The 24093-nt window shown below is 44.7% G+C and overlaps 2 protein-coding genes across 2 annotated transcripts; both read left to right on the plus strand.

Annotated features, from left to right (window-relative positions):
* The first annotated feature begins 543 nt into the window (after positions 1–543).
* Positions 544–2100, plus strand: HOXC12 (homeobox C12). Its single transcript, XM_061368701.1, has 2 exons — positions 544–1109; positions 1862–2100. Exons 1-2 carry the CDS (start codon positions 545–547, stop codon positions 2098–2100), a joined length of 804 nt encoding a protein of 267 aa, XP_061224685.1. The 5' UTR covers position 544.
* Positions 2101–19965: 17865 nt separating this feature from the next.
* HOXC11 (homeobox C11) lies at positions 19966–22631 on the plus strand. Its single transcript, XM_061368702.1, has 2 exons — positions 19966–20925; positions 22217–22631. Exons 1-2 carry the CDS (start codon positions 20250–20252, stop codon positions 22447–22449), a joined length of 909 nt encoding a protein of 302 aa, XP_061224686.1. The 5' UTR covers positions 19966–20249; the 3' UTR covers positions 22450–22631.
* Positions 22632–24093: the final 1462 nt, after the last annotated feature.

Raw genomic sequence — 24093 nt, forward strand, 5'->3', positions numbered from 1 at the left:
CCGTAAACTTTATATGACACAATATCTAATAGTAATTTATTGGGGAGATATTGTAAATTCGAACTGTTTTAGTTAATAAAGGAGCTAATTAATGAGAATCAGCCTCGCTTTTGCAGATGGTGGAGGGGCCCGAAGTGTTGCCGGGGGAGGGACGCGCAGCGGTTTTGGGGTAAAACCCTCTCCTAGCGATTATTTTATGCTAAATATGACATTCTAGGGAGCTCCGCGCTTCTTAAGCCAGCGCTGGGAGCAGTTGGGGCTTTTTTTCTTTTTTTTAATAAAATGCTTTATGGGATTTTTTTATGATTTTTTATGGGGGTGGGGGGGAAGGAGGACGGGATTCGGGGGGGAAGAAAAGGCGTAAAAAGGCGGAACTTGCTGTTGTGTTTTGTCTCGGCTGCCAGGGGAGGGGAGGCCCCCCCCACCTCCCAGCGCAATTTGGGGCTCACGTGACCCCCCCGGACCAATGAGGCCGAGCCGTCGGTTTAACTATGTTTAATGTCAGATAGCAATAAAGTAGAAGCTTTCGGTCAGGCCCGCGGAAATGGGCGAGCACAACCTCCTTAATCCCGGCTTTGTGGGACCTCTGGTGAACATCCACACAGGAGACACCTTCTACTTCCCTAATTTCCGGGCCTCCGGAGGGCAGCTGCCCGGTTTGCCTTCCCTCTCGTACCCCCGACGGGATAACGTCTGCTCCTTGCCCTGGGCATCCTCGGAACCCTGCAACGGGTACCCTCAACCCTACCTGGGCAGCCCCGTCTCCATTAACCCTTCCTTCGGTAGAGCCTGCGACCTCGCCCGGGTGGAGGAAAGCAAATGTTATTACCGGGAAACCTGCTCCGAACCCAGCGGGCTCAAGAGGGAGGAGAGGGGCAGGGACAGTGCCTTGCTGCCCCTCGAATCCAGCCTCCCCACAGGCATGGGGGGCAATTTCAGCAAATATGACTATCCGAGCAGCGAGGCGGTGCCTCACGACCCTCCTTCCTGCCAGTCCTTGGAGTCAGACTCCAGCTCTTCTTTGCTCAATGAAGGGAATAAAGGCACGACCGGAGAAGCGGGGGGTTTGGTGTCCCCCCTGAACCAAGGCAGCACTTTAGGCAACGGTGGTAAGACCCGGGAAGGAGGACCTCGGGGCTGGAGCTGGTTGTGTTGGGGTTGGTTTTTTTTTGCTTGGAAACTTGCCGGCTTGGGGCTCCTCCGGGGTGTAATTCATGGGCTCAGCGGTGGGAAGCGGCGTGTCTATGTGTGCTGAGACCACTAGGGGTAGCACCGAAATCCCTAATGTTTTATTAGGTGGTGCTTCTTTTAAAAGAAAAGGCTATAAACATGTAAATATCCCATTAAAAAAAAAAAAAAAAAGAGAGAGAGAGACGCAGAGCAGGGTAGTAGTTGCGCATCCCTGCGCAGCGCGGAGGGCTGGCGGAACGTCCGGGCGCTTTTTGGGGACACCGCAGAGGTGTGTCTTTCCAAGGGAAGGGGGGAAAAGGGGAGGGGGTGCTTAAAAACCATACGAAAACACAGCCTTCCAAGTTAGCATTCGGGTGGAGGTTTCCCCTTGTTGCCTTTAAGCCCTTCCTGGGGGACCCCAGACTTATCTCCTGCTCCCTGGCCATCCTTTGCTGCATGTCCCGGTTATAAGGATCCCCTTTTTCCTTTCCTCTGCCTCCTGTACATCACCCGTGGGCCTGGGAGGCGTCTGGCAGCATCCCCAGGCACAGCGAGGGACCTTGGGAAGAGCGGGGCTACCAGAGAGGTGCAGAAAAAGGGGTGCTGCGGGTGCCCCTCCTTTTTTCTTTAAGAGAAGGCTTGGGATGGGGTTTCCTTGCCAAGTGCTAAACTCTCGCTCCCCGTTTGCCAGGTGCTCCTTGGTACCCGATGCACACACGGTCCCGGAAAAAGCGAAAACCCTATTCCAAGCTGCAGCTGGCAGAGCTGGAAGGGGAGTTTATGGTCAATGAATTCATTACTCGCCAAAGAAGGAGGGAGCTCTCAGACCGATTAAACCTGAGCGACCAGCAGGTGAAGATCTGGTTCCAGAACCGGCGTATGAAAAAGAAAAGACTCCTCCTGAGAGAGCAAGCTCTTTCTTTCTTTTAAAGTTTAAAAAACGTCCGTGTCGGGTATTAAAATTAAAAAAGAAAAAATATATAAAAATAGAAAACTAAAAAAAAAAAAAGGGAAAAAAAAACCAACTAAACCCAAAACAACCCCCACATAGACTCTCTAGCATTCACCCGAGCTCCCGGGACTTTATCTGATCACTTTTAATCCCCCTCCTTACCCAGAAATCAATGAATAAAGAAATAATATTAATAATTTACCAGTATCCCTTAAAATACGAAACCCGACAGAGAGGAAAATAATAATATTAATAATAATGCATCTTCTCCGCCGGGACCGCGGGGGGACGGACGGCTTCCAGAGATGCTCGGCGGGCTGAAGGGGAGGTTTTGAGCCTGACTTTACCCGCTTTGCCTTTGCCAACAGCACAGGTAGGGTTTCCGTGCAGCGCCGGGCACCGTCGGGGCCGTCGGGGGCCGCCGGTCCCTTTCCCTCACTACTTTCCATCCCCCCCCCCCCCCGGCTTCGGTTGACGGCGAGACCGGGTTTGAGGGGGATAAGGGAAGATCCTGGAGCTCCTCCTGGGCTGGCACGTAGGGTTTAGGGCCGGTTTAGTGGGAAAGCAGGAGGGGAAAATGGCAAAAATAAAGAAATAGGAAGGGAGTGACACAAAAAAAAAGGGATGGAGGGTGTTGTCCTAAGGGGCAGACCCCGCATCTTGGTGGAAGGTCCTTTTTTCAGTGGACGGTGTGACCCAAGATGTGGTTTTCTCAGTCTAAATTGAAGGCTCGCGGCTGATGAGTATCTCTAGGCTTAATCGGTATCTCCAGGCTTAATGGGGACCTATACGCTTAATCAGCATCTCCAGGTTTAATGGGGATTTCTAGGAAGAGGCTAGAGACAAAGACTGTGTATATATCCGGTGTATATGGTATATATCTATATAATATATGAGGTCTGTGTATCACACTATGTTCCTCGTATGCAGATACGAGGCTTTGATGCAGGCGATGGTGTTGTCCTCAATGCCAGAATGTCACAAGGAGAAGGAAAGTGCATCCCCTACCCTAGAAAACCCGCCCAGGGGAAAAAAATCTGATTTTCCTTTCACTTAAACTGAACCTTCTGGAGAATTTTCTTTCCCCCTCTCTCTGGATTCACAGCTTTCTCTGCACTATCTTAAAATTACATTCCCCCTCTTAAAAAAAAAGAGAGATGTTCCTTCGCGACAGTTCTACTGATGGAGTAGGTACATTGTTTTGCTGCGTTTATTGATGAAAACGTAGGAAAATAGGTGGAAAAAATGCCCTGTTTTGTACCCCCCGGTGATAACAGCCTGTTGGAGTCTGAGCGAGTTGCATCTCCCCTTCCCTGGGATAACTGGAAAGATGTGCTTTGTCGCTTGGGTGCTATCTTCTCAATAGGGTGTTTTTAAAGGGAATATATGGGGTGTTTTTTAAGGAAATATATCTCATTTAGCTACGTTTGCCTTGCCCAGCAGCCCATCAGGTTAAAAACCTGCACATTTATAGCAAGGACGATGCTTTCTTTGCTTCCTTAAAAAAGTCCTTCTAGCTGCAAATAGAGACAGACCCAACTTTAAGAAGAGGTTTTGGTCTTTGGAGGACATGAAGGAGTGTTTCCCTAAAACCCCCTCTTTTTTTTTCCCTTTCAAAGCAATAGACAGGGGCCTGGTAAGATGCGAGGTGTTTTCTTTGTGTGTGTACTCTGATTTTTGGGGGTGGAAACACCAATTTTCGTGATTCCCTGTTTTAAAGGCACTTTTAGTCTGGGAGGAGCAAGGCAAGGTGGGGGTAGGACGGGGGGAGCAGCAGGTTTAGGGCCTTGGGAACCTTTGCCTGCATGAGAAATTGTAATTTAGGATAAAAAAGAGGAGAAAAACCCAGGAATTTTTAATCCAGGCTGAAGGGAAAGGGGGGCGCGGTGCTGCAACCCGGTGTTTTGCCACGCCGTGCTTTGCTCCATTCGTTTTATATCGGAGGGGGGATTAATTTTATGGCAAAGCAGCGTTTTCTGGGAAGTCTGGATGCTCACCACGTGCTCCTGCTTCCACGCGTTCATGGTCATGACCAGCAGCGCCGAGGAATGCTTTTATTTACGAGCTGCAAAGGATGGAGCCGACTCCTTAAAGGGAAAAAAAAAAAATCTCTCCCCGGGCTGAAAAGAACCTTTTCCTTCAGCTTTACTTCTGCAGGAACACCCAGCAGAACCCACTCCCTTCATTCCCTGCCCTTCTCCAGCTCCTTCCCCTCTTTTCCCCATTCCCACCTCGGGAAATGTCACAGCTTTATTTCTTTCCACTTATTTTTACAAAGAAAGACCCCCTATCTCCTCCCTCAATGCTGGCTCCTGGGTGAGGGTCCCCTTTTGCCCCTTAGTCCCACACAAAAGAGCCGCCGCGGAGGGTATCGCCTGTCGCGATGCTGTGCAATAGAGCCTAGGATGTGTTAAACCACACGTACCTATGGATCTATCTCTAGATGCTCCAGCTCAATCACGTGCAATTAAAGGAAGAAGGTGATGTGGAGTAATGTAATGTCTTGGGGCGATTTTGGGGGCGGGTAGGTCGTGGGGGGAGATTTTGGGGAGTGGTTGTGGCTTTGGGTGCTCTCAGAGCACCCTGTCTCCATGTCGCGGGGCAAAGCCTACTCTGCAGAGGGTGACTTTGGGCTGTGCAGTGTCGTGGGGACTTGAGGGGGTGGAATTCCATGGGGAAAAAAAGGACTAAATCCACCCAGGCTTTGCTGAACAGCCCCCCCACGCCTCCCCGCAATGAGGCGGCGTGAGGAGGGAGGCTGGAGCCTGAGGAAGGTGAGGGTGAGTTACGGTGAGATGTCAGAGATGCTGTGTTGGATTTCAGTCCCACCATCCCAAAAAACAAATCAATCCGTTTCGTTATTCTTCACCCACCGAGGGGCACTTGTAGCCCCCGAAAAGCTCCCCCCCCCCCCCGACACAAAGGCCAAGTCACCAGCAGCAACCCCAGGAGAAAATGCCGAAGAAAATGAAAATATATGCAATATTCTCTTCCAGATTGCTTTAAAAAGGCTCCTCGGTGGGATTTCTGTTCGGTCTGTGTCTGTTCTCCGTGTACGTGGCATTGTTTTTTCTGCTTGTACCCCTAGTCTAGGTCATTGCGGTTGTTAATATGCGTCCTTCGCAGTATAGTTCATATGTAATGTTCTTTACCTCAAGTTATTCTATGTAGGGTCTATGCAAATGTCTGTTATAGCACGTTCCGGCTTTATATAGTCATGTAAAAAGTTGCTTCACAATAATAATAATAAAAAATATAATGTATTATTATGTGATTTCTTGATAATAAATAAAATTGCCCAAACATCTACTTGGTGATTTACTGTTTACCATTTAAAATGAGTATTAAGTTGCAAGGTTAATAAAAGAGTAACAGAAAAATATATTGGCCAGCCTTGCCTTCTGTGGCTTGTAGATCATCTTTGGGTTAAAAAAAAAAAGGAAAGTAATTAAATGAATGTGTAAAATGCGTTGTAAAAGGAAAGAAATATCGCTTGCTGCGTCGCTCTAAATATAATTAGAAAAATCCTGGGGAAACAAGAAGCATAAGTTAATCTTCAAATTGCTGGTTTAATGAGAGTTATACTCATGCACGTAGTATTAATTGGAAGCAAAACCCAACCGAGATGCTATTTTGGTGGGTAAAAAAGCTTGCATATGGGTTAATTGGGATTCTTTTGTCTCTGGTGGAAGGTTCAGGGGAGCTCTACCTCTTCTGAAAGAGGACCTCCTGCCCAAGGGGCTCCCACAGTCTCTATATATACATATGGGAAATGCTATATGGATGGGTTTCCTTATGGGTACAGGAGCCAGTTATAGATGTAGGAACCAGTTATAGACATAGTTGTAGATACAGGAACCAGAGGAATGTCAGAGTTATCCTGGATGTGACTTTAAGATGGGAATGAGACGTGAAAGCACAGCTCTTAAATTGGAAATATATTAGACTGGGTTTAGATTTGGGCATCTTGATGCTTATTGTTATGGTTATGGTTATTAGGACCAGCATTATTGCATTTCTTCGGTGTAAATTTGCAGCAAATTCATTTAACAAGAGGAAAAAATAACCCCGTCAGGCCAATTTAAACAAATTAGATTATGATTTCCTCGATCTCTCTCTAAGCAGATATTTATATATAATGGATTCTCTGCTTTTTCCTTTCGGGGGAGATGCCATACACTTCCCAGAGGGGAGGGGGGGTTGGGGATGGGGGGTGCGGAAGCTTTTAGAAGATCGCTAAGGGATTTTAATGAAAGAAATCCTAAAGACAACCACAATGGGGTTATGGCAAAGTAACTGATGCTTCCTCCAGTCCTAGCTGTACCCAGACCCAAGTCCAGTAACCCCCAGCTCAGCCAGTCTGGGCACACTGGGAGCCCCTGGCCTGAGCCTCAGCCTGATAGATGGACTTAAGAACAGATTTTTCTACGAAGAACACACGCTTAAGATAAAGTATTATATTTTTCTTCACTTCCTCACCCAGAATTTCCCAACACAGGGTAGGTGCCCTTGGGGTCTTCCAAAATTACAAGAGGATTCATTCAGTCCTGAGCAGTTTCCTCTTTCTTTTTTTCCAGGAGCTTCTCGATTTGGACACAGGAGTAGGAGGAGGAAGAAGGAAAGCAAATATTTCCATAGGAATGGGCCCCACTTCCAGCAGCAAACCCCAGCCACCCCTCCCGAAAGATTTAGGGTTTGGTATATGAAGAAGCAGGATTTGGGGCAATCTGTAGGGATGAGGTTTTCTAGAGTGAAAAATGACCTTTTTTTCCTGTAATAGTTACTTTTTTACTTTACTTTTTAATGTTTTAACATTGATGCACATGCTTTCCCTCTCTTTCTCTTGCTCCAGGAGGATATTTGTACAAATATATTGTAGAAGCAAACTTAAATTAGACTTTTCTCCACTTTTATTCCCTTCTTTCTATGTCTCAGCACCAACCTGGCAGGAAAATGGGCAAGAGGAGGAATTATGCCTAACATCTGACTGCTATAGGGTGACATAAATTGTATATATTGTAAGTCGGTTCACCTTGAACAGGAATAGTTGGGTTTCAAAGACATTCAAACACTCACGAAAATAGATAAAACTTATTTATTACCAGCAAGCGGATAGAACAAATTGTTGCTTCGCCATAAAATCCGTATTATTCCTGGGCTAGTTTCTTTTATTCAACAGCGTATTTCATTGCTTTGGCTTTAAAATGAATTCGTTAGTGAGGGGAGAAGGACCTCATCTCTTTAATTGTGAGGAATATTTCTACCGCTAATGAGAACGACCGAGGTGCTGTTTCACATTTAGTGCAAAAATCGCAGAAAATGTTAAACTGTGGGGGTCAAATTTAGGGATTTGTTCCCATTTTGGTACTCTCAGTGTATAGTCAATGTGGAGAATAGAATGTGCAAAGCAGAAATAGGAAAAAGGGTGGGTTTTTTTCTGAGCCAGGAGATGTGGTCTTGACACCTTTGTGCCGAAGAAATGTCCGAGTTCTTTGAACTCTCTCTGCAAAACCCGACCCGACCTAGGGCTGGACTCATTTCAAAGCCGCTTGAAGCAAAGTTTAATCCGGCAACAACGAGAAAAACACGTCCAAAAGTCCAAATTTTCTTCTCTTGCTCCTCATTTTCTTAACACCCCCTTTTTTGTCAGGACCAAAGCGGGATTTTAAACACCCAAATCCTGGCGGCCCCGCGGTGGTTTAGCAGAAGGGAAAATAGGAAGAATTCAAAGTTCAGGAGAAAATCAACCCGGCCGCGCTGCAGACACCCGGATCGGTGTTTTTGCCTGGAGGGGAGTGACCTGTAAATTCCTCTTTTTTTTCTCCTATACGCCCCCAAAAATGAAGAGTAAAGGCGTAGCCTCTACAGTGCGGGGTGCTATAGGCTCTGTATAGGTTTCCACGGGTGTGCGTGGTCTTCGTGTGGGCTCAATCCCTCGGATCAGGCCAAAAAGGAGCTCGAAAAAGAGCGGAGAGTCAGGGTCATGGGTGCGAGGGAGCGTTAGAAGGTGGGGGGCACCTTGACCTGCTGAACATTGCCGCGGGGGTGCTGGAGGTGCCGTACACGAGAAGAACACGCAGGGGAAAATGATTTGGGTTTCCGTACAGCATCTGAGATGCCCGTATCCTTGAGTGGAAATAGTTTGTATTCCAGCCTCAACCGAATCTCCGAAGCCCCCCCAAAAAAACGACAAAAGCAAAGAACCCCCTTGCATCTTCCAGTGCCACAGCAATTAACAATAAATATCATAATTCCCATTAGAGTGAGAAGAATGGCTGGATTTCCTTCTCCCGGTCTGTGTGTGGCTCGGGGTCCGTCCTCTGGCTAATTCCACGATATATTAACTATTTGCTTTCCCTCGCTGTGCATTATCAGGGCTGTTTTCAAGCACCTCTCCCCCCCCCCCCCCCCCATCATTAATATGCCAATTATTTCCTAAGAATGCCTTTTTTTGATTCCGAGTGGGGGTTCATAAATATAAAATAAACACAGAGTGGGAATAATTAGCAGCATTTATCAGCATAAGGCCACCCACCCCACTTTGAAACCTTCCAGACCCTGCGAGCGGAAAATGAAGTACATTGCAGGTAATTAGTTTTGAGCAAATCATTTCAAATAGAAACTTATAGGTAAAGCCTAATGAAGTGCAGAGCTGGGGTGGGGGGAGGGTTGAGGGAAGCCTCTTTTTTATTGCTTGGTAGGTAGCAAGTAGACACAGCAATATTTTACTGTTGAGAGAATAAATTAATTAATATATCTGTAGCTAGCAACTACAATGGCTCCATGGATGACTGCATTTAAAGGAGATATATGTATCCAGTCTCATTGGTGTTGTTAACAAGAGTGATAATAAAGATGAAAAGGATAAGAAAGATAAAAAGATCACTCGCCTTGTACTCCTTACTGCGGGTAAATTGCGCGGATTTTCTAATGGCTGCGTCTTGTTGACTCTCAACAAATTTCCTTTTTTTTTTTAGTCAGACTTCATTAAGTGACTTTATTTTCATGTTGCTCAAATAGGAAATAAAGATACGCGCCTCTCGCTCCCCAATAAATCTCATATTAACTATCCTTCTCCGCCGCTTAAGGGGGGGGGGGTTCTCCTTTCTCTCCATTTCAGATCCAAAAAACCTTTATTTTTGAAAATAAAGCGGTTTTCCTGCTTTTGTCAGTGCGGAAATTCAATTTCCCCACCTCTATGCTTTTCTGGTACTAGAAAAATGCAGAAATCTTATATCTCCCTCAGTCAGAATAAATCACATTTAACCCGTGTTTTGGTCTAGCTGGAATACGAGCGCATGTGTCTCAAATCCGAGCTAAAAATCTACCTTTTTTTTTTTAAAGAGACTTTGTGCTGTAATTTTAGGCTTGCGTTAGCCAAACACTGCCACAGAGAACACACAAACCGTCGGGATATCTCATTATAAAAACGTTTGCCAAAATTAATTCATTTCAAAGGGAAAGCGTATTAATATTCATTTTTGCAGCCACTACACTCCTGTGCCTCCCAAACCTACACGTCGGCTGGAGAAGTGTCGATAATTACAGAGAGAGTGGAAATTCATTTTATTTTTATGATTAACCAGTAAACTCTTATGAGGTGAGACGAGACGCTGCTAAAGGAGAAAGCATTTAAAAAATTAGGTATGGAAAAGTACAGTGTGAGACCCAAGGTAGCAATGAGGAATGTCGGGCAGGCTTCAGGTCCAGTAAAATGAAGGGGGGAAAAGGAAAGGGAAAAAAAATAATCAAGGCCATACGTACCTCAAATTAAAATATCTGGAGGTAGAAATAATATAAGAAATTATATTTTAATAGATGGTGTGGGCCAGGGCTTTTTTTTCTTCGCTGAAACATAAATCCCAAAGGGGTTTTGCAGCGATCTGTTAGAGTAAGCGTGTGCGGGGTGTGTATGTGAGCACCCCGCGGAGTGGAAATATCCATGCACAGCTCCGGTGTGTAACTATGGAGCAAGGTAGGAGTACGGCACAGCAAGCCCTACTCACTCCCGCCTAGCCTAAGGCCGACCAACTCATCGCACCCATGGGCAACCCACTGCCGGGGTGGGGAAGGACACGACAGCTTAAGCAATACTGAGCGTATTATACCCAGTTGTGCTCATTTTTGGGGGGCTACCGGAATTTTTCCTTTGGCTTTTCCTCTTTTCCCTCTCTGTAGCTCTTTACGCATCACCCCCCTTCCAAATCCCTCATTTCCAACTTCCATCCCAAGCCCAAACACTGACTTTATGGGTATTTAAACCAACCATCTTCATCTGTAATTGTGGATGAAGAGTATTTATTGCTCCGGTGGATAACTAGATATATAATTATCTCTTTACAGAGAGACTGTGAAATAAAGCATCTGTCTTCCCCCTACTCAGACACACACAAAGGCGGGTGAACACCGAGAAAGTTACACATCTGCACAAACACTTCCTTCTTTACTCTTTTTCCACCCAAAACGTGTTCATCAAAGTCCTCCTCAAACTTTACAAAAATTCTTCTAACCCAATAAAATGGCCGTTCCATGAGTTTTGGATATTTTTCTTCTTTTTTTTTTTATTTCCTAAATGGGGCTAAAGAAAATATTTATTTGCAAAGAGGAGCCGTGCTGGCTGCCGCGGTTCTGTGTTGTCCCCTTTATTTTTTATAAGGAAAAAGGGGGTTGGGGGTGGATTTCCAGGATAAATAAATAAGTAAATGATTGGTTGGGGGAAAAAAAATGTGCTGTGGGTTTTTCGATGCCTCTTTAGAAGACTGGGGGAGGGGGGGGGGTGCGTTGTGGTGCGAGGGGAATTCACGGGGAGAATGGAGGGAGACCAAAGAAAGGTTCTGCTCGACTAGAATCGAGATAGTATTTCCTTGTTTTAGGCAGCAGGAAAACTTGCTTTCAACCCCCCTCCTCTTCCGAGACTGAAAATATCTGGGGATGGGGGTCCCGGGGAAGAGCTGCCCTGCACTCAGCCTCACACCCCACCCCCCCCAATACCATTTATTTTATTTTATTTTTATTTTTGCTTTTTATTTTATTTTTAATGTCTTTTTAATTTTTACTTTATTTTCTTTTACTTTCTTTCTTCTTTCCCTCCATTTCCGCGCCTGCCGAGGGCTACCCGCGCTGCCCTGCCCGCGCTGCCTTGCTCTGCCCGCGGGAGGAGCCGTCTGGGCTGCCCGTCTGGGTGGGCGGGGGCCGCCCTTGCAAAGTGAAGGTCAAGTTAAGCCTCCAGCCTCCCTTTCCGCGGCCTGTCCGCGCTGCTCCGCCGCGGCCCCGCGGGCAATGCCATTGCCGGCGACCCTCCCGCTCAATGCCGCAACCTTCATTTTTATTAAACCTCTATTTTTTTCCAGTTCCCCCCCCTCCTGCAGGCGGTGAGGGGCAGGGAGAGGAGCCAAGTGCTGAAATAGCAAAGGCGGAGGATGATTTTATGGAGCCCTTTTCTTCAAATCCTGATTTTTTTCATCCTTTCTTCCCCCCCCAAGCTGGACTGCAGACTTCAAACAAGGGCTTTCCCCGTCTCCTTTTTCTTCTTCTGCTGTTTGGGCTTTTTTTTTTTGCTTTTTTCCCCTCCTTCTCTTTTCCCAGCAAGATGCAAACCTGTCTGCCATGGAGGAAATTAAACATCATAAAGAAAAGCCCAATTAAGGTTTAATGTCTGAACATTACCATTTCCTCCAGAAAACAATGAAGTTCGCTCGGTAAGGAGAGAGGCAGAAATAAAGAAAGAAGGGGGTGAAGGGATAGAGGAAGGGAGGGAGGGAGAGGGGCAGCTTGGGTGTTTTTTTGCCTCGAAAAGGGAAAAAAACGGGCATGGAAGGGTAATTATTAAATAAAAAGGGGGCGATGAAGTGGGGGTAGGGAATTTGGGGGGTGAGCCAAGCTCTTGTGCTGTCCGTGCTTGGAGATGGGGATAAATGGAATAAAATATTGTGGATTTTAATGCTTGGGCAAAGCGGTTTCTGCTCATGTTTGGCTCCTGGGAAAGTCCTGAGTAGGGGCAGAGTCCGGGGGGGGGGGGGATAGCTGGGGGAGGGGGGGAAAGGGGTTAATAATAACGCAGGGAAGGGGTGAAAAAGGGGGTCGGGTGTAAGAGGTGGGGGTGGGGGTGAAATTCCCGAGTCTCTTTACCTCTTCCCTCGCCGTAAGTCCTGCTGCCTCGCCATAAGTCCTGCTGCCCTTCCCCTGTCTCCCTTTCTCCAGGAGCTGATTTCGTCCTGAAGGCCAGAAAATAGTAATACAAAAAGAAATCCAAAGGGGGGGAGGGGGGGGGAAGCTAAAAAATAATATATATCTATAAACAAAGAGGATAGAAGCCAACCCAACGCACCCGAAACAGCAAAACCCACCACGCTCGGGCCGTAGGAAAACAGCAGAAAGAGGAAAAAGCTTGGCCGGGAGGGGACATTCACCAGGTCTGGGTCTGTGTCTTTGCACCCTAATTCCCCCTCCCCCGAACCCCAAATTTTCCCCCCCCCCTCCCTGTGAGTGGCGGGGCTGCCTTTACCGAGCCTGGAGTGGTGACGGCACCCATTAAAACGTGGATGTTCTCTGTTCGGGGAGGTTTTGCTCTTCCTCTTCTAACAGGCAGATTTCGGGGGGTGTGGGAGTATGGTGGTGATGTGACCCCCCTGGTGACAGAGAGGGCCCCACAGATGTGACAATGGCCATCCGAAAAGCCCCAAGACCTTGCGAGTGGACCGAACATTGCCTGATGCTGCAACCCAGGCCCCCAGACACTGAGAGGAGGAAAAAAGGCTCCACTTCTCTGTATTTTGCACTTCCACTAGAAAACAGTGTTAAATATTCCCCCTGATTTGGGGGAAAAGAAATGGAAAAGCCAATTTTGCATATGCTTACTTTCATTTAATGTGAAGAGATATATGGTTATTTGGGAAAAGCTATGTTCTATGGGATAGAAATCCATAGAATAAGAATGCGTACACAGGTGTAATATAGCGATGAATAAAGATCTGGGAGCATTTATGGTGTAAGAGCAAGTAACTTAATACTTCTGCACAGAGTAGCCCTTGTTATAGACTCACAAATTCCTGATGAGTATGGAAAGGAGAAAGAAGAGAGAAAGAGATAAATTAAGACCAAGGAATGAAAGGAAGAAAGGAGGAAAGAAGACAAGAAGGAGAGAAAGAGAGAAAGAAGGTAAGAAAGAAGGAAAGAAAGACTTGAGGGACTAGGAGGAGGGATTATATAAGAGTCCAATCACTGGATCACTGTTTAATTCGTAATTTATCTGCTCTCGTACATGAGGTATTTTAAAGCCAGTACCTTATTAAAGGAGAACTCTGGATACATTAATTTAGATATATACATTAATTTCAACTGAATGCGGCACCACTAAAACACTCAATCCTCACCCCCGATGAAGAAAAAGATGCAAATATAGAGGGTTATTCTGCGAGGGAATAAAGGAGCTGCTTGCAGAGGGCACAGAAATAAAGTGAACAGATTTTCGTGCCCAGATCCCTCTGCTTCTCCAACTGAAAACAGAGACGGATGAGCTTTTGCGTGCGAGAGAATATTTTAGAGGCGGAGAGCCGTGAGTGCATAGGGGAAGGCAGGTTATACACATTATATATAACGTATATCTGCATTAGCTCCATAGGTAGACGGAGTGGGGCAGCCACAGACATTTTCCACTGCTCTACCTTCCCCGACAGCATTTATCTTCTAAAAACAGGATATACATTTGGAAAATGTCACCCCGTGATGCAGCTGAAGGATTTTGTTTCACTTCATTCTGATTAATGCGGGATGGAAGAGAGAACCCAGCTCTGTCGTGCCCCCGATTGCGAATTATTGAAGTTTATCCCCATAAATTCTTGAGATTCGCCTTTGATCAATGCTTATCAGAGGAAAATACACCGAGGTGCTGGCTGTTGTGGAAAGAAAAATATTAAGAAATAATAAAAAGGGGGAATGCAGGAGCAAGAGGCTTAAAGTGCAATACTTTGAAACGATTTCCTGAGTATTTAAGGATTAAATACCACGCATGCAAACGAGTGTGCGGTTTTAATAAGGCTGGGGTGGATTAACCGCCCACATTCTATTCTGAACTTTGCATTTCGGGGTTCTTTTGCTAATAAAGGGATTACCCAACAGAAAATACATTTTTTCCCTGCCACAATTTCCTACTTTTTACATTGTTTCTGCACATTTTAGTGGCGCTGCTAAAGTTATCAAGAGGGCATGTCTGGCGAATGAAAGCTTTGCTTTATTTATTTATTTTTTAGGTTTAGGTGTGTTTTATATGTCTTCTTTTGTGTTGAAATAAGTGTTTGTAGAGGTTTGGAGAGGGGGGAAAGAGAGGGAGTCTGTTGAATAGAAATAGGTGTCGCTTAACGAGCTCCTCTGGGTTTCCTGTCTCCTCTAAGTGGAGTTTCTCAGGGACTTTGGGAGCGAGTTTAGGACGCTGTGAAATTTTACTTGCATTCCCCAAACCTCGCCGTTTCACAGGCTTCAGCAGCTTTCTGCAGCTGAGCTGTGCAGGGGAAATAAGGTAAATAAATAGATGGAAGCATCGATATTCCACTGGGCTCAGCTCTCCCTGTGTAGAAGAGGGGGAAGGAGCCGTAGCTGAGGAGAAGATGAAAATGAGGGGGAAGGCCGATTGGCAAAAGCTTAGTGATGCTGGTGATTATCAAGCCTAACTCTTCTTAACGCCTCTTCAGCATCACTTCTATTTGAACCTGACACTCGCAGCACATTTTTATCCCAGACGGTCGCAGCCTTGCCTGCGGTTGGGAAGCAGAGTTCAATCTGCTTTTATCTTGATTAAGTCCACATGATTTTGAACTTGCAGCTCAGGTCTAGAGAGATCTAAGTCGACTTTTTTCCTCTCTCTCCTTTTTTCCCCCCTTTGAATTGTTCACAGCTTATATAGTTTTCTTTCGCAGCCTGGCGTCCATCCAATTAAATTTATCTTTGCCATTTGGGGGCTATAATATTTTCCAAGCGCTTCCCACTTGTAGCTATTGTCTCTCCCTTCAGATTTCCTCTACACATACGCGGTGTCTAGTGATCTGTTTACTGGCCCGAATTTCCTTTCTTTCTCTTTTTTTGAGGTCCATCTGAGGAAGTAATTGTAATACCGTCGTGGAAGGGAGGGAAAAATCACTCTGAGAACATCTGATAGGCCAAAGTCATTAGACATCACAAGTTGGAGCCTATTTAGCAAAAGCGAAGCACATCTCTGCAGCTGCGGGGAGATGCAGCTGCTACAGAAGTTCTCTGTGCTCCCCAACACCACGTTTCTACCCCGAGTGAGCACAGGTTAGCACTGCAGGTTGGGGAAAGTCCACTCTTTTTATCCCTTCAATGCAAACTCTGATCAGCTGGCTGAAATAGGGAAAGATTCAGGCTCTTGCATCAGATACCTTGAGAGCAGAGTGAGTAACAATGAGTAACGTGGTAAGCCAGGTTGGTATAAAATCTAGTATTTTCAATTATTTTCTAGCATCCTCCTGCCCCCTCCCTTTTTCCTCTCCATTCAGTAGTTTTCCTACTGTACAGGCTCAGACAAAGGCTTCTTTATGGCAATACTTACAAACAAGTTTTTGAGCGAGGTTGGGAGGTTGCTAACAGTTTTACATTGCTTTCAAATAACCCCAGCTTTAGGGGAAGGAAACAAAAATAATATCTACTCTACCCAGTGGAAGGGAAAAAAGAGCAAAAAAATAGATGAATGATTTATTGAGAAGAGTTCAAGTACAGGATTAACCTAAACCAAAATATAACTTCAGATGTTTACACAGATCAGCTAAAGCCAGCTTTCACAACTCCAACTTTTTGATTTGGGTACAACTGCTACAATGTTTTTTTGGTCACGAAATGCCTCTGACATCCCTTTAAAATTCCTGTTAGTAACACAAAACACATCTCAGCAGCCTTGAGCCTATTTGCCTGCTGAAAACGCTGTTAAATGTGTTAAGTGTTTGCATTATATCAGGCAAATGAGTGTGGACTCCGAAGCAAGGGGGGGATAGCTTGGGAGGGGTTGATTTTTTTTTTCTTCCCTTGCACTTTGCTTTTTCTGATGGGGAAATTTGGGTAGAAAAAGGTCTCCGGTTCAGGTGCCAACATAAAGCTGGGTATTTAGAATTGCAGAACAGGCACAAGGAGAGACGAGTTCGGCACTGCACCTCTTTTTCCTTCCCTCTGCCTAAGACACAAGTAAATAAAGGGGGGGAAGTCCTCTTTTTTCATCTAATACACACATTCACTTCCAAATCAAGAAAATCAGACCCCCTTCTCAAGTTCCCCTGGATTTTTTTCCCCCCCTTTCAAGGGCGCAAATACAGCTTTTCTTTAATTTCCCCCCTCTACGCTCTAACCTTTCTTATTCGCTAGGAAATGAAGGAGGTTTAAAAACCGAAGGGATTGAAAGGCTCTGGATGCTTTAAGGCTATGCCTTAAAGTTATTTGCCTTTTTTTTTTTTTTTTTTTTTTTTTGAAGGGCAACCAAAAGGAATGCGAGCCGCCAGCCCTCATTCCGTTTTATGGTGGTCACTTTGGTGGTCAAATTCAAGTGCTGTGACTCCACAGCTGCCTCATCTCTGCTTCCTTGCAGGAAGCAGGCAAATCCTACCCTTTAAACCGGGTTTAAAATCCCAAAACGACACCAGGACTTGGTTTAGATGTATTTACCTACGAAGAGCAATAAATTATTCACGCACCTAGAGGAGAGACGGCGAGTTTTATGCCACACGGATTTTTGTTCTTTTGCTCTTGTGTTGGGGTATTTTGGGGGGTAGATGTGCTTTGGTTTGGGTTTAAAGAGCTGCTGGGATATTGTTTTTTCCAACAACCCGCTCTAATTCCTCCTCTGGATGCAAAGCTCCATGCCTAGAGCCTTCCTATGGAATCTAGATGGGAATAAATATGACAAAAATCGTCTATTTTAGAGCCTTTACCCTTTTAATCTGAGGGAGAAAATCCTCCATGCAGGTTGCAAACAGGAAGGAATAGGGGAAAAAATAATTACACCCATAAACAATAGCTTAACATTATTAGTTTGTAGTTAGTATTAATATAGGTCCATAAAAAGCCAAGTTAAAAGATCGCTGACACTTTAATTAAAAGTTTTGCCAAAAACGACATCTAAGTCATAAAATAGGGTGGATTACAAAGCTGAAGAAATCCTTATCTGCAGCCAGAGTTCTTGCCCATATATATATATGAATATATATACGAGTATATATATATTCATCAGCCAAACGGCGCATGAGAGAGGAAAACACAGCTCATTTTGTGATTCCAGAGGTATTTATCTGTGTGTACATCTCTGTCTCCACACACACGCGTTCAGAGACTTTCGCATGCCCTGATCCCTTATAAAAAGGGATTTATGAGAACGGCTCTTTAAACAAAAAATACAAAGCTAGAGGGGAGGGAGAGAATCCAGAAATTAATGGGAATAAATGATCAGGAGCGCATTGTGGCATTAGAGGGTGAGGAAGGCTCAAAGTGAGCAAGAGCTCACAACCTTAACATGTGAAGCCGCCATGTTTTCCTTCAAGATTTTCTAATAAATACATAAAAATCCAGGCACACCGCCTGATAAACACTATAGTTTGGAAAGCCTTACTGAAATACCCGTCTTATTTTTCGCTCAGGCATCTTGAAATCCTTTGCTCTCTGCTCGGCTGCAAGGTACGGACTTGAGAGGCTGTTTTCTCTTGTGAAAATAATCTTTTTTCCTTATTTCCCCCTTGTATTGCTGCAGAACTGCAGGTTATTTGTATTTTTAGCAGAGAAGATGCTTTTTCCTCTCCAGTTCTCTTCCTCTCCCCTACGAATTAAGCAACCACCCTGGTTAAAGTGCTAACAGCAGGTTGGGTGCTGGCAAATTAAATCAAATTAAATAGAGAAGAGCGAAGTGGTAAAAGATGCTTCTCAGGAATGCCCAGTTTCAGGAGAGACACCCCCTAGCAGGACTGGGACCCTCTGTTGCTCCTTTTTGGTGAATTGGTTATTTTCAGATTAATTTATGCATGAGTTCTTAGGGGAGCAAAGTAAAAATGCTGCAGCCGCCGGGGCTTTTCCTGCTGTACGGCTGAGATTTGCCTTTTCTCCCTTGTTACTCTTTGAATTTGCTGCAACTCGATTTAGCAAAATCCTCTCCATAAACGCCTCTCGCTCTCTCCTGGTGCATCAGATCTGCTCGGAGTATCCAACGCACCACGGTAGAGTTTAGGTCGCATTTACGCTCGGATAATTCAATATTTTTATTTATTCTTCCTCTTACTGGGCGTTTTAAAATGTGTAATTCAAGGGGAAAAAAATGCCTCGGTGGCATCCTGTAAAGAAAAGGATAAAAAAGGAGGGATGCGCTGCAATACTTTCATTCATGGATGTAAGCAGCAGCCGCTTCTGTTCAGCAAAGAAAGCTTTTCCACCTCAAGCAGATGATTTCCCATCCAGGTGAAAACCCGATAAGTGCCCAATTGTTGCAGACAGACTTGTTCCTTTAAGATTATTTAAATGGGATAACCCCTCGGAGCCTGGTGCCGCGGAAGTTACAGTCCTTGAGGTGCACATTTCCAATGGGTTTGCAGAAGAGATTTTTTAATGATTATAATTTTCCCATGTAATTCTTTCTTTCCGCCTAACAATTCTTTGCAAAACTCGCAAAAGATTTGGCAGCGCTTTGATATCTGTATTTTTTAGTCTGAAAATGCACAAGGGCAGAGCAAGAGGAGGCTCCGGGGCACAGGATAGAAGACAAATGACTTTAATAAGAATATCTTTTTTAATTCAGCTGGAAGAATAAATGATGGGAGTATTGCTGCAAGTACATTCATTGATTGACAATAAACAATTACATTAAATATTCAATATGCCACTCTTACGTAATAAATATTTAACCAAACATTAAGGGAGGTTTTCGAATATTTATTAGACATTGACTTAATTCATTTGTTCTATGCCTTGATATATCACTAATTCGATATCAAAAGTCATTAAGCCAGGCCTGCTTTAACTCGGAAGTTGGAAACTTCACACGTTCCCCCGCATGCTGTCACTGCTCAAATGGTATATTCTCCATAAAGCACGCCAACTTGGTTGATGTATAGTTGATGCGCATACAGAGATCAACATAATTAGCGTATGTTAGAAGCTTGTTAATTAGCACCAACCCCCTCACTCCCAGATAGTAGAGATTTAGTTAGAATTTAGCAGCCCAGCTGCAGGGAGAGCTGGGCATTCCCGCCTGCAGCAAGGGTTTGGGAAATGTTGGAAAACTTACTTCTGCGTCTCCAGCGATTTTATTGAGCTACCTACAGCCTACTCAGGAACACTTCTAGGGATAGAAATAGCCATAATAATAAATTAGAATAATCAACGTAATTAAGATATATTCCTAAAAGGGTGAAAAAGCACCGGTCGAGCATCCTAAGACCCTCCCTCCCTCCTCCTCCCCAGCCCAAATCCCCCACACCCCATCTCCAAACCCTGCTGAAAAGCAGCAAGCGGAATCCACGTAGGAAGGAGAGGAGGTAAAGAAAGAAAGGAACAAAAAAAAAAAAAAAAAAAAGCCAGGAAAATAAAACAAAAGGCAAGAAAAAGAAAAAAAAAAGCACTGGGGGGAAAAAGGCAAGAAAAAATAAGAAAGGCAAGGAAGGAAGAAAAGAAAAGGGGAAAAGACAAGGGGGAAAAAGGCAAGGGAAATAAAGGCAAGGGGAAAAGAAACAAGGGGAAAAGAAAAGGCAAGGGGTAAAAAAAAAAAGGCGAAGAAAAAAAAAAGCAGGAAAAAAAAGCAGGAAAAAAAAAAAAAAAGGCAGCAACTTCACAAGCCGCCCCTTGTACTTGTTCTGCTGCGAGTGCTTACAAGGGGTGTGCCTTCAGGAAAATGAATACAAATCTGCCCTTGATTTTCATAATGTTTCTGCGGTGTTTGCAAACCAATCGTTTGAACCTCTGAGATCTTACCTAAGTGAACCACTCCTACGCATCTAAGTGCTCCAAACTGATATATGACAATATCTACTTTGGATCACGTGTCCGCCGGAGCGACTAAGACGGATAGCGCGTCATCTCGCCTTCCCAAATTTTTTCCCCTCCGCACATCGGATCCCAAACATCTAGCTATAGGAGGAAGAAAAGGAGAAAGATGTTTAACTCGGTGAACCTGGGCAACTTCTGCTCCCAGTCGCGTAAGGAGAGGAGCGCTGAGTTTGGAGAAAGGGCAGGTTGCGCTTCCAATCTCTACCTCCCCAGCTGTACCTATTACGTCCCTGAATTTTCAACTGTGTCATCTTTCTTGCCACAGGCCCCCTCTCGCCAAATCTCCTACCCTTACTCCACCAACCTCTCGCAAGTGCAGCCCGTGCGAGAGGTCTCCTATGGTCTAGACCCCTCGAGTAAATGGCACCACCGCAGCAATTACGCCTCGTGTTATTCCGCAGAAGATCTGATGCATAGAGAGTGCATCCCGCCTTCCACCATGACCGAAATGCTAATGAAAAACGAGAGCGTGTACAGCCACCACCACCCCAGCTCCAACCACCCGGCACCGACGGGATTCTACACCAGCATGAACAAAAACACTGTCTTGCCCCAAGGTTTCGACCGCTTCTTCGAAAATGCCTATTGTGGGGCGGAAAATCCGGCTGAGAGCTGCCTGCAGAAGGGTGAGGGCAAAGTGGAGGCAGAGTCCCAACCCCACGCACTGTCATCCCGCGGAGAGCAAGGTATAGACCCGGAAGATGAGGAGGAAAACACAAACCCAGGGTCTTCAGCCTCGTCCTCTTCTGTCACCAAGGAAGGAAGCAAAAGCAGCAATTCGAGTAGGTAGAGCAGTAAATGGAAAGGTTAAGGGACTAGCCCGTGTGTTTTGTCGGTCAAATTTTATGTGGAGTTTTATAAGCATTCAAAGGATTTTATTATAACCTACAAAGCTCTTTCTTCCAACGAGAAGAATTTTTACGATGGGAAAAGCTCTTTGAAAAAAATGGAGATGTTAGGTGCAGACACAGTATCTTAGAGTCTGTGAAATTTTAAAAGCACACCATCGTGACAAATATTAACTTTGATCATGAACTTACATGAGCATTTTAAAAGGATTTGGTCCCGGGTTGCTGAGGGTAAAAGGCAATTGGGCAGAACACTACTTTAGCTGCCTGTGCTTTCTTTTAGGCACTAAGATGCATGCAAAATCTTCGGGGCGGCTTTTTTCCCCCTTTCTTTCTTTCTTTTTTAATTAAAACTGTATGTCGAGTCTTTTCTCTTGCTGGGGGTGCAGTGCTAAGGGGGAAATCTGCCGAATTCGCAGGCAAAGCTGAGCGTTTTCTTCGTTTTTTCAGTTTAAAGTGGCATTTATTCTCCTTCGAGGCAAGTGGAGCGTCCAGCTTTTGTCAGGAAGGGCTTTTACTTACGCCTCTGCTTGTTTGGGTCTTCTGGGGGGTGTTTTTTGCATGCACTCACGTTTTCTAGGCAGTCTTGGAGCTGTTTTAGAGGCTGGATCCAGGCAACCTTACAAGTTGGCGTTCAGCGTGGGGCTTTTTTTGGGACGAAGGGAGGGTTGTCGTGTTTTTCTATTTGCTTTCGTGGTGCAAGTCCCCTTTTGCAGCTCAGATGCAAAGTTCTTTTTTGACTTTGATTCCTTTTTGCGTGTGTGGCGAGGACTGGAGTTAATAAAAAACTTATGCGGAACGTAATATCTAGTTCCTCTGATTCCAACCTTGCTCATGCTGTTTCTATACAGATAACAGATTTGCAGCTGAGCGTGGGGCTTTTTTACTTTTTGATTTCCCAGCCTCTCTAACTCTGCTCCAGCAGCCTGCTGCCTCCAGTCCAAGGCTGTTCCTTATTTAAGCAATAAAGAAGCACCGAAAATCTCTGCATGTGCCTGCATAAAGCCCCGTGCAGTGGGAAAATGATTCCACCACGGTCCTTAAGACCCTGTGTAACCTCACCTCTGCTACCCTTAACAATAGGCGAACTGCTGGAAGATATCCCCCCTCCTTGCATTAATAACTGGAGTTATTAAGCTTCTCCTATTTATCTGATCAGCTGTGAAGATGAGTCTGTGTCTTGCATTTCCTTAGGATGTTTACCCTGCCTTCTGGTTCTTTTAAGGTGCTCCCAGAACAAGGAAGAAGAGATGCCCCTATTCGAAATTCCAGATCAGAGAGCTAGAGAGAGAATTTTTCTTCAATGTCTATATAAACAAAGAGAAAAGGCTCCAGTTGTCTAGGATGTTAAATCTCACTGACCGACAGGTTAAAATTTGGTTTCAGAACAGAAGAATGAAAGAAAAAAAACTAAGCAGAGACCGCCTGCAGTATTTCTCTGGAAATCCCTTGTTGTGAACATCTTTTGAAATCCCCTCTGCTGGTGAAGGGTCGGTGTGTCGAGGAAGGAACAGTTGCGAGCAGGGCTTTGCCCTTTGAGTCGACAAAGCAACCTCAAAGTTTAAGCCTTTTCGTTACTTATACGTTACTATGCCTGGGACAGCACTGAGTAACAAAAGGAGTGAGATTTTCTTTCAGTTCCCACTTCAAGGACTTGAATTCCATGAACATTTTATTTAACTTTTTCCTTTTTTTTCTTTCTTTTATTTTTTTTATTTTTATTATTTTTTCTTTCCCTGAACAGGTTGGGATTTACACCCCCCCCCCCTTTTTTAAATTCTTATTCTTATTTTTATTGTTATTATTATTTAGGCACCCTGTCCGTTTGAATAAATCGCAGTGCTGGGTGTTACTACCACGGTGGTTTCAATATGCAGCTGTGTTATCACAAGAGCGGCCAAAGTCTCCCTGTAGGATCAAATCACTTCATCTGGGTGAGTGAGTGTGTGTGTGTGAATCCACACAGAGACATGTGTGTCCTTCTATGTGTGTGTGTGTGTGTGTGTGTGTGTGCACATTCACACCCTCCCCGCTCATCTCTGTTCTAAAGGAAGATCATTATTTCCACCTCCTCCGCCCACCCTTTTTATCTAAAAAGATATATATGCATATATATATGGGAGTGTGTGCGTATATATCCATATATATATTCCCTGCAGTATCATTTCTACATTTGGAGTCGGTAGAGGGGGGGGGAAATCCAGGCGAAAATTCGCAATAACTGTCTCTGATATGGTTTGTAAATACATTTTGTAGTGTTTTATTTGAATTCCCCCCCCTTTCCCCCTCCGTAAATGGGAGACGAAGAACAAGAGAGGAAAAAACCTAAAAATCCTGAGAAAGAATAATAATTAAAAAACAAATATCTTTGTGTATGTAAAGTGAGTCCCCGGGATACTCTGTGAAATTCTGTGGCAAATAAAGACACTGCAAGCTGTTCTACATTATGATTTTATTTGACCATTTTATTAGAATCTCCCCTCTTAAAAGCCTCTTTGCGGTCATTGTGGTGTGGGTTTCTTCCATAGGAGTTTAAATACCTGAATGCATATCAGAAATATCATCATCCATATTCATGGGACTCGCTGCAATCTGCTCTAATAGGACTGGTATTAATATGAAACCTCCACCTTGGTGCACACGTTTGGTGTGGAGTTCATTGTATTCATCAGCGAATTGAAATTTATAGGATTTTTCTTGGCCCAGTAATCCTGCTCTGGATTTGGCTCCAGATGTCTTTCGCTGTTTTCCGGTTGTAGTTAATCTTTTTTTGCGTTTTCATGAGAACAATATATTAGTCTTCTTTAAAAACCCACACAAAATCCCAACAATGAATGCAACTCTAATTACACCGAGAAACGAGCTGCGTTTCCATGAGTCAAGGATACCTTATACCTACAAAGCACAAATGCAAAGTCAAGTCCTTAAATTCCCGCTTAAGGAAAACAAGTTCAACTCCCAGGCACGGGGCATAAAAGTGATTTTTTTTTTGTCCTTCTCCTCCCCACCCCTGTTTGCACAATGACTTTTTTCTCGCAGTGTCTGAAAGCAGCACACCGATGTCGAGGACAAAGGAATCCCGAAGATGCCGTTGGTGACGTG

This window comes from Neopsephotus bourkii, unplaced genomic scaffold, assembly GCF_033783945.1.
Source record: "Neopsephotus bourkii isolate Nb327-2 ecotype Australia unplaced genomic scaffold, CSIRO-AGI_Nbou_v1 NB_1445, whole genome shotgun sequence".
Taxonomy (NCBI): Eukaryota; Metazoa; Chordata; class Aves; order Psittaciformes; family Psittacidae; genus Neopsephotus; species Neopsephotus bourkii.